This window comes from Fistularia commersonii, chromosome 16 (assembly GCF_037954325.1).
Source record: "Fistularia commersonii isolate RoL2024-O1a breed Wild chromosome 16, RoL_Fcom_v1.0, whole genome shotgun sequence".
NCBI classification, from domain to species: Eukaryota; Metazoa; Chordata; class Actinopteri; order Syngnathiformes; family Fistulariidae; genus Fistularia; species Fistularia commersonii.
The window spans coordinates 2,519,384-2,530,000 of record NC_141299.1 but is presented as its reverse complement, the minus strand read 5'-3'; the positions used below and the strand labels follow the sequence as shown (position 1 = coordinate 2,530,000).

At 52.6% G+C, this 10,617-nt stretch overlaps 1 protein-coding gene across 2 annotated transcripts in view; it reads right to left on the bottom strand.

Annotated features, from left to right (window-relative positions):
* LOC147225523 (discs large homolog 1-like protein) overlaps positions 1 to 10,349 on the bottom strand; it is an 84,397-nt gene extending 74,048 nt beyond the window's left edge. Inside the window, exons 1-4 of one of the 2 annotated variants that reach the window (XM_086161107.1) lie at positions 10,155 to 10,349; positions 9,443 to 9,592; positions 5,465 to 6,140; positions 5,287 to 5,395 (exon numbers count right to left, since the gene is read on the bottom strand). In XM_086161107.1, the coding sequence (XP_086017233.1) occupies positions 5,287 to 5,395; positions 5,465 to 6,140; positions 9,443 to 9,592; positions 10,155 to 10,173 (954 nt within the window). In that variant the 5' untranslated portion in view covers positions 10,174 to 10,349. Of the gene's footprint in view, positions 1 to 1,715; positions 1,764 to 5,286; positions 5,396 to 5,464; positions 6,141 to 9,442; positions 9,593 to 10,154 lie in introns of those variants that run through there. The other variant, XM_086161110.1, reaches the window with a different exon arrangement.
* Between the last annotated feature and the right edge of the window lie 268 nt (positions 10,350 to 10,617).

Below are 10,617 nucleotides of genomic sequence, written 5' to 3'. Positions count from 1 at the left end.
TTTGAAAACTAAGAGCAGGCTGGCGTTTGTCACTGCTCGGATTAGACTTTAGCATAATGGGATTAGACGCCGTGGACGGGCGGAGGCCTGGCAGGAAGTCCACCACCTCCAGCCCGCAGGAGGTCTTCCACTTTTAGACCTCCAGACATGTCCGGTATTGAAGGATTTAAATGGAGAAAATGACTGGATATTTATACCCCGAGAACTTGAGTCTTCTGCGCCTCTAATATATTCAAACCATGTTTGGAAAAGGTCTCCGGTAAGCTGGACCTCCATCATCACTTAAGACGAACCGCTGGAGAATCAAAGTCCTGAATATCAGCTGTAAATGACATGAAATCCAAAGGAGATGAAGTGGAGCAGCGAGAACCTCCTCCATGAAGAACGGTTCACTCTGATGTCACATTCAGCTCACGAACATCTGACCAGAAAGCGTTCCCACCAACAGCTGCGGGTGAACGACGTCCAAGAATTGGGGCGGACTCCTTTGACCGGCCTGAACCTTCTCCGATCGCGTCCACAGAGCAGAAGCCGTAGGAGATGAGGAACAAGGAGCAACAGAACGGGAGGCGAGCGGCTTCTCAAGAAGCGACACTGATTATAAACCTGAACCGGAATGGATTCGGGACGAAGACTCGGAGAACCTGCGCTCACCGAGGTGCAGCTTCGCGGACGGATCAGTAACACGTGGAGGTCACCACGGAGGGTTCGGGCCAGAGGAACATTCAAACGGATTTGACATTCTTATCAGGGAACAAACCGTCCGAAGAGGGACGACATCCAGGAAGAGCGGATCCTCGTGGAGAGAAGACCAGGAGAACCCATGGAACCGGAAGGGTTCTTCTGACAAGAACGAGAGACACACGGCACCAGATGTTTGCTGAGTCCAGATACTTGAAGGTGTCAGAATCCATGTGTCTGTAGCTGATCGATAGTCCGATCATGCTTGGATGTCGGGTTTAGAGCACGTCGTGACATCAAGCTGCTTCTCATTTCCTCTGAGGACCTTCTGGTTCTGACCAGTGGGAGGCTTCAGGTCCTCTACCAGAAGAAGCTGGTCTGCAAAAGCTCCTGATGCTAAAATGACTTTGCGTCACGAGGAACCCAGAAACGGTTGCATGAGGACAGACGGAGGGATGGATAGATGGGGGGATGAGCGGACGGACAGATCCATGCTCTTCATGTGGATTTCCGCACACTTTTGAGAAGATACTTGAGAATCTTTAGTTGCATTTCAGATTTGGAAAACAAAAAAAACTCCCCTTCTTCTCCGCTTCTCCTCCTTCCAGACGTTGACCAGTTCTCAAACATGGCCTGCGTTCAGTTTCCTTACTTCTCTAAGTCCGCCCAGTCTCCCTGGTCCACCCAGGAGGTGTTTGTCAGCGGCCCTCAGAGAATGCTGTGGACTCAGGAGGGTTTGAGATCCAGGACCTCACAACTCTGCTGCCTCTGAGCAGCACTTTTGGAGGAAACACTTCTCTGAATAACCCAAGCAAACAGGCAAATATCAAATCTGTCATGCCTCACACACGCCTGGACACCAGACCTCTAGACATGGACCACTGTTTATGGTTTGTGAGCTTTACAGTTTCGAATTATTAATATCTGTCTGAGTGTGTGTGTGTGTGTGTGTGTGTGTGTGTGTGTGTTGTCGCCCGAGCAGCTCCACACTGGGCTTTCTGTGCGAACATTAAGGTAAAGAGAAGGTACATTACATTCAGTGAGGAGGAGGAGTTCTGGGGGTCCATCTTCACATGGAGCTCTGCTGGCAGAGATTATCCGAACATTTACACCGAGTCCGGCTCTTCACCACGGCGGGGGATCTGACCCTGTGGAGCGTGTCTCCCCCTACGTTAGTCCTCCAGCAGATGCATGGCTGTGGGCTCGATGGTCCTGCGGCTGTTTGGGAAGTCCTCTGCCCTCCCCCCCTACCCCTCTCATTCCCCCCCTGCAGTTACATCACAACGCCAGCTGGGCCGCGCACAGATGGACGGAGGGACGGACGGATGTTATCTGGTCGAGCCGAGGAGCAAGGTCCACGCGTCCTGGTGGGGCAGGGGGATCTGCGCGAGCTAGCAGACGTGCGCTGCCTCCCTGTCCTGGAATAGCTCCACCTCCGTAAAGACCATTAGCAGCCTAAGCTAAGCCTCTTAGCGCAGACTCCTGCTCTCCTAGAGCACGGGAGGCCAGGAACCCCAGCAGGTCCAGACCACAACTGCACCGGGGCGGAGTGGGGGGGGCGGGGGACAGAAGAAGATGCCCCGGCAGGCAGGAGGTATGGATGGCGGGCTGGAGACAAACCAGCCACCGCAAACTCCACAAGAGCAGAACCGTGAAGGCAGGAAGTCCAAGAACTCCTCGGATCCCTGGTGTTTGATTGTGTGATCAGCAGATCTTCACCTAAGACTCCCCTTCCTCAGCAGACACCTCCGGGAGGCTCGGACTCCCTAAAACCTCCAGCTTACACTTCAAGGCTCTCGTGACAACTATGTACTCAAAAAGGTCACGAGACGACGAGGTGTTCAGGAAAACTGCTAAAAATTATTTTAGTGGCTGACAAGGACCACAGAACTTGAGGAGGACCGTGATTATAATCCATTATCTTATTAGATTATGGAGATGAATGTGAGTTGGACCCGCAGGTTACATCCCCTGTGTGTGTGTGTGTGTGTGTGTGTGTGTGTGTGTGTGTGTCCTGCAGCCTGGATCTAATGCAAAGAGAAGACTGATCGTCTTCATCCCCTTTTGCCTGCTCCCTTCAGGGTCCACAGCCAATCATCTGCCTCCATCCAACCCTCAGCCAATCATCTGCCTCCATCCAACCCTCAGCCAATCACCTACCTCCATCCAACCCTCAGCCAATCATCTGCCTCCATCCAACCCTCAGCCAATCATCTGCCTCCATCCAACCATTTCCTGTCCTCCTTCTCATCCATCCATAGACCTCCTGTCTGGTCTTCCACCGGACCTCCTGCCCGGCAGCTCCAACCTCAGCATCCTTCTACCCAGATCTTCTCCATCCAGAACATCCACCATGTGCTGTCCCTCTGACGGACTCCTTCCTGATCCTCTCCATCCTCCTCACTGCCAAAAAGGAACCTCTGCATCTTCATCTCCGCCTCTCCGCCGAGGAGCTGTCAAAAAGACACGAATCCCAGCGCGGGTCAAATCTCAGGAGGTGCGGCTGTGTGAAGAGGATGTGAGAAGAACCCTGATCTTCATCAGGTAAGCCAGTCAGACGGCCGGTCTTCTAAACCCGGTTTCCTGCTGTCGGATCCACATCCGAGGAGCAGGTGGCCCGGGATGGGACCGCAGCCTCTCCTTACCCTAAACCAGCATGTTCCTCCACGGAAGATCTGGTAGAAACACCATCCTCTAGCAGCTGGACCTGTTTATCACTGCTCCTCACGGTCAGGAGGAGTTTGATTGGTCACTGAGAAGAAGAACCCGATCACATCCTGAACTTTCACTGGACGCTTTGAGAACCTGCCGTCATGGACGAACAAGTGAAGGAACATCACGATGACGCCGATCTCAACATCTACGCCTCTTGTTCTTTTAACTTTCACAGAGAAATGCGTGGACATGAACGAGGAAAGACCTTCTGCAGAGCAGCGTGATGTTTGAGCTCCACCTCCTCCACCCTGGGATCATCTCACCTTTGTCGTGAGGATGCAAATGCAGTCCATCCTCAGGAGTCCCTGCGGCAGACCTTCACCTCAACATCTCCCGGGCGTAACTTTCCCGCTCCGGCAATCGCTGCTTGTTGCCGTCGGCGACACCCTTCAGTCTCCTCTCTTTCTCTCTTCTTCTTCTCTCTCTTTCTCTCCTCCTCCTTCTCTCCCTCTCCTCTTCTTCTCCTTCTCTCCCTCTCTCTCGTCCTCTTCATGTCCTCCACCTGCCTCCACCTCCTCGTCCAGAGGAGGACTCTGCTCAGAAACATGGCCGCCGCACGCCCTCGTCTCCATTTGATGGTGGCTGGGCACCACATGGTGACCTGACGGCATGCAGAGCTTCATACACACACACAGACACAGAAGGGCAAGCAAAGAGCAGCACACACACACACACACACACACACACACACATGGATGGGCAGGCTAATACACTCATAGAGAAATGCAGAAAACACACACACACACACGCACCACTCTGCTGTTTTATGAGGTCAGAGTCTGTTTGGCAGGAATGAGTGTGTGTGTGTGTGTGTGTGTGTGTGTGTGTGTGTGTGTGTGTGTGTGTGTGTGTGTGTGTGTGTGTGTGTGTGTGTGTCGGGGGGCAGAACAGCAATGAATGCTCTACTTTACAATTTAACTGTGGGTTCTGGAGAACTTAAAGCCCCCTGAAGCTTCACACAAAGATGGGACTTCACTCACACACACACCCACACACACACACACATACACACACACAGACACGCACCAGATGTGCATGAGATGCACGGAAGGACTGCAAGGTGCAGGAAGGACAGCATATATCCATATCACTATCTTTCATGATATTTATAATAATGTTTCCCGTCTTCCTATCAGCACATATCCAAATGCACTGCAGACAGCAAAGTAGGAATTTCACATGTTTCTACAAAGTCCATTAAAACTCTTTGGAGCCTTGAATCACTTAAAAAAGCTCTGGGGACATGAAGAGTCGGAAGGTAACGGTCAGATATCTGTGGCATCACACACGTCTGGACGTGGTGTTCTTCACTACTATGGAGTCATCTTCAAGACCACAAGATCTCCAGGAACGAAGATCGGAGGAACTACTGTTTTTCACCTACAACCCGAATGATTTCCTCCTGAACAGAAAATATATGTGAGTGTGTGTGTGTATGTGTGTGTGTGTTAGAGAGTACTTCACCTGTGCTGGTGTCACTGGTATTGTTTCAAATAATATCAGATGATCGATTGATCACAGATTGATTCCAAAATCTTCTGCCCAGCGAAAAAAAAAAGATCTACCCAAGGAATCCTCCGTCCCTTAAGGATCCCACAGTGGATCCCAGCGTAGATTACATTACATTACATTACATTTGGCAGACGCTTTTATCCAAAGCGACTTACAATAGAGGACATAAGGACTGCAAATAACACTTGCAAATACAAGATCCCACAGTGGATCCCATAGTGGATCCCAGTTTTGATCCCTCAGTGGATCCTCAGCCTTTCGATCTCATAAGAAAAGCGAACCTTCTGCAGCAGTGAGAGCCGTCAGCAACGGCGCATCCCCACGGGAGTTCTCTTGGAGGTTCCTCCAGCAAAAACCAAAGAATAACACACGTCCTACCTTGACGGGGGGCTGAGGTCCGGTGGAAGTCCTGGGAGTGGCTGGACCTAGACCTGGACCTGGACTCGGGCCGGTGCAGATGACTTTTGGTGGCCCAGGACTGGTTAGGCTGAAAGGGAGAAGAGGGTTAGGATGTGACGGTCGAACAAAAATCAGTAGAGGATGGTTTCCAACCTACCTGAGATGTGGCTCTTGGTTCATCTCACCCAGAGGTCCGCTGAACGTGAACGCCCTCTGGCCCGGGCTACCGGGACTTGAGGCGGCCTCTGTGGCCACCAGGCCCTGGATGGTGCTGGACACCAGGGCTGAGATGGTCACCGGATCGCCAGGGGCGGGACTAGGTTGTGAACCGGCAGCTGCGGCGGAGCTTTCTGAAGATACCGGAGAGTCATGAGCGGCAGGAAGCTTCATCTGTCCAGACGCCTGAGAAGGTGTCTTTGGAGCTGAAGTCCCACCAGGAGGTTCCACGCCATTTTGTTTCAGTACAGAGGGAGACCCCGATGGAGATGTTTCTGCCGCAGTGGGCCGGGCGGGGGGGAGGGGGGCCCGGTACTTGACTCTGGACGGGGCTTCCTTAGGGGAGGTGGACTCCGATGCAGGAGGAGATGGCTTCACTGCCGCTACTCCTGATGGGATTGCAGGAGCAGGACCCTTGATGGACCTGGGTCTGGGGGCCGGAGGCTGCGGCGTTCCTCCGGGAGGCTGAGGGGCGAGGGGACCCGAGGTGGGCTGCGATGGAGCAGAGGGACCTTCTGGTGGGGTGCGAAGGGCGGGTTCCTCCTTGGGACCGTCAGCCTGGTCCACAGCAGACTGGCTCTCTCCAAGGATGGACAACTCATAGTACTCCTGGATGTCTGGAAGGAGAGAAGAAAGGGTTAGAAGAAGGTATGGCTGCATATGTTTCGAAGGATCGATGGAAATATAAAACGAAGCCTGGCTTATGTAACGTGGAGATGAATCGGGGTAACAAATCATGGCGATCCAGACTTAGAACAAACATCTGGATGTCCGTCAACATCAACAAGACCTCAGATCAGAAGATATCTTCATCAGAGGGGAGGCAACTAGGAAGTTGTTTGAGGAACAAATGATGATGAGGTGCTTCTTCATGGAGCAGTCACTCAGGTTTGACCTTCAAACCACCTCCGGGAACTAGCGAGGAACAGCAGAAAACAAAAGCTGCAGCCGAGGCGCCTTCGCTGAGAAGCTCAGACACTCCAGGAGGCCCCGGCTCCTTCACAGTGAGGACAACATGGCAGGTCACGGAGGTCCTTAAAGATCTCTGAGGGACATCTAGCAGCTCTGAACACATTCAGCTCTGATCAAAGAGCGTTTTATTTTTTTACACGCCTCATGGAACTGACTGTGACTCCACAGCTGCAGCAGGTTCTGCAGAACTTCCAGTGCAGTATCTTCAGCCAGCACCTCCGTGGGACTCACCGGCACACCGGTGACCTCTAGTGGCAGGACGAAGAAGCCGCAGGCAGCAGCGGCATGTTTATCTTCTGACACACACACGCGAACCGTTTTCCTTGGCCTTCTGAGGCAACATCTTCTGTGTCTGATCTAAGAGATGTTCTTGTGCGGTAGAGGTCCACCAATGTCCTCGCAGCCTGTCTGTCTGCCGACCCCTGGGTCTGATACCTCCTGAAGGTGTTCATGAAGCTGCTTGAGACCTCCAGACTTTCCATGAAACACACCTGGTGACTGAGAAGGTGTGAGGCTGAAGGAGGAGGCCGATGACCCGGCGTTCCAGGAGCACGGCGGGAAGAACGCCGGGCGGGAGATGAGACAACTGACCTCCACAGTTCGGACAAAGTCCTAGGTCTCAGCAGAAGAAGGCGAAGGTCAGGACATCCGTCTCACGTCTGCTTTCGGTCAAGGCCAAGAGGAGGAAGGACGGAGAACCTTTGAGCTTCTCATTGAGACATGAAACCAGGAACCTCTAGGACTTTGGATAGAGTTCCATCAAGAGGAGGAGAAAAAGAACCAAGAAACATGTCAGGGAGGACCGGCCCAGCCAGTGGAGATATAAGGGAACATCTTCACCGGGAACATCTCTGGAAACATCTTCACATCCTCACAGGAGCTGTGTGGAGCCGGTGAAAGTTCTTCACCGATTTCCATTAAACCTGTTTGTTTTTGTTTTTTTTGTTTTTTTTGCTCCTTGAAGTCCAGATGTTTTCTCAAACGACTGAAAAGTTATTTCTGCTCGCCAGACGGCCGTAATGACAGGCCCCTGAGCTGCGAGCGTCGGGAGGAGAAGAAGAGGAGGAACCGGCAATTATCTTCACGCAGCAATTAACCAAGTCATGGAAGGAGAAGTGTTTGGGCCAGGAGAAGTGGTGCGTTCAATGTCAGCGCAGGTTCTGGACACTGAACACACCGTTGCAGAGATATCTGCATTTCTTACATTCATGCAGCTGATGCAACACATATATATACTGTAATTTCCGGATGATAAGCCACGACTTTTTTCACGTAAACAACGATGCGGCTAATATATGGACTTTTTTTTGGGGAGGGGGGGGGGGGGGGCGCTAACAAGCTTCACACCGCTAAAACATTTATCCTCGTCAGATCGGACCGATGAAATGACCGGGAAATTCTGAGTCCGTTCAACTCCGACACAGAAGAAGACGACTTTGACGGTTTTAGTGCGCAGGAGGAAGCCCGAGATAGCGACCGGCTAGCTGGTGCGGCTTATATTGAGGTGCGCTCAATAGTCCGGAAATTACGGTACGTCTTCTGCTGCTCATCTGGAGTCGGGTGTCGGGGGCAGCAGCCGAAACAGTGCGGCCCAGACCTCCCCCTCCCTGGTCACATGGTCCAGCTCCGCTAGGGGACCCCGAGGCGTTCCAGGCCGGCCCGGAAACGTAGTCTCTCCAGCGTGTCCTGGATCTTCCCCGTGGTCTCCTCCCACATGGACCCGGCTGGAATGCATCCCCGTCCAGAAGGTATCCTGACAAGATGCCAGAGCCACCTCATCTGGCTCATCTATGCTGAGGAACAGCAGCTCTAGTCCGAGCTCCTCCAGGATGACTGAACTTCTCACCCTATCTCTTAGGGAGAGTCCGGCCACCCTATACAGAAAACTCATTTCGGACACTTGTATTTGCAATCTGGTTCTTTGGGTCACTACCCACAACTGGGGCCCATAGGTGAGGGTGGGAAGGTAGATCCACTTGTAAATTGAGAGCTCAGTTCCTTCTTCTGCGTCAGAGTCCACGTCGCACCCATCCACCTGTCCATCTCCTGCTTCATCCTTCCTTCTCTCGTGCGTAAGACCGTGAGATACTTCAACTCCTCCACTTGGGGCAGGAACTCCTTTAACCCTTTAACCCTAACCTCTTCCCAAACCCGGAGTGGCCACTCCACCCATTTCCGCTTGAGCGCCGTGGTCTTGGATTTGGAGGCCCTGCTCCTCATCCCGACTGCTTCACACGTATATGCAGCCGCTCGGCCATGGAAAGCCATTCTACGAAGGTCTCTCCTCAAAGTTCTTCATCTCATCTGTAGGCTACATGAAGTTTGGAGGTCTGTAGCCATTGACTCTACAGAAAGTTGGCGACCCCTTGGCCCTTTGCCGACCCCAATCCGTCACTTTATGTAGCCTAACACTACATGGTTGCTGTCGTTCCCGAGCGCTTCCATGTTCTTCTAACCCATCTGACGGTTGACTTTGGATTATTTGGGATTGTATTTGTCGCACAGGTGGTCTCCTATCGCAGCTCCACGCCGGAATTCATTGAGCTCCCGAGAGCGACCCATTCTGTCACAAATGTTTGTAAAAACAGTCTGCGTGCCGAGGCGTTCGATTTGAAGGGATTGGAACACCTGATTCCAGTGATTTGGATGGATGAGACAATACTTTTGGCCATATAGTGTAAATATATATACACACACACACATATATACACAAACACACAGCTCCTTCAAGTTATGGATCTGCTCCAATATCTCTGGCTGATTAAGGAACCCAAACAAAACACAAAGGTCAACACACACGTTTGTGTGTGTGTGTGTGTGTGACTAGCATCACAGATAAAGTCCTGTAAATCTTTATCTGAATTAATAACTGATTCTTGACGTTTCATTCTGCGGTGCAAGAAGAAGAAGAAGAGAAGGTGGAGAAGGTGGAGGGTGTGGTTCTCACCCAGCAGGGCACTGAAGAGCTGGCTCTGGAAGATGCTGATGACCCGGTCCAGAGACTGCTGCAGCTGCTGGTCCTCCTCCGCTGGGTTCTGCTGCCTCTGGTCCAGCTTGGCCCGGTACTGCTGCAGGAGCTCCAGGGCCCGCCGGGCATCTGGACACAGTAGATCATTCAAAGATTCGGGACCGGCTCCGTGTGAACGGAGGACCATCAACAGGTGATGAATGCTGACACGTCATCTCCTCAATAAAAGCAGCGAAAGGTCAAAGGTCGCTCTGGAACTCCTCCCACCTTATCAAACCTGATGTTTGCCCGTCACAGAAAGAGGAACATGTCCACACACACACACACACACAAACACACAGGCGGACCAGGTCCTGGAAATATGAAAAGTGCCCTTCAGCCCTTCAGATGTTCTGTTGGGTCCACCAGGGTTTGGATCAGCAGCTTTATTTGAAGGGTTTAATTCTCCAGACCAGGATCCAGGTGGGTCTCCACCTCTTCTCTTCTCCTGGACCTCAGGTCCTCCACCCAAACATCAGACACACAAGCAGCAGTCTGAACCAAACATCAACGCCAGCGTGGAGGAGAAGGTGGAGGAGAAGGTGCAGCAGGAGAGCAGAACGCGTTTCTCCCGGTTCCGGGTTCCCGGAGGTTGTGTTTTATCTGAATCTTCTCGGTGCACAAAAGTGAACTCAAAGATCGTTTCCGGTACCTTTCTGTCGGACCGGCATGGTGCGCCGCGGTCCTCCGGTCCTCCGGTCCTCCGTGTGTCGGGTCCCAGGCGTGCGTCCTTCCTCCGGGCAGAAGTGCGCGCCTCTGGCCGCGGTGGGTCCCGGAAACTCGGTGAAGTTAGTTTGCGCGCTTCGGCGTGGACGCGGACTCCCGGACCCGGACCGCCGTGATCCGGATCCCGACCCTGCGCCCAAACCGGTTCTCCGCCGTCAGACTGTAGACGCGGTCAGACCGGTTCTCGGGCTGCCCCGGGACGACGACACGCGCACGAACGCGCACGCGCACTTGCTTGCTTACACATAACACACACACACCCTCCCTCTCATCCCTGTCTCACAAACGATTGGATCACACACACACACACACACACACAAACATACAAACACACACAAATATACACACACATGAGCACATACCCTCTCTCTCTCTCTCTCTCTCACTCT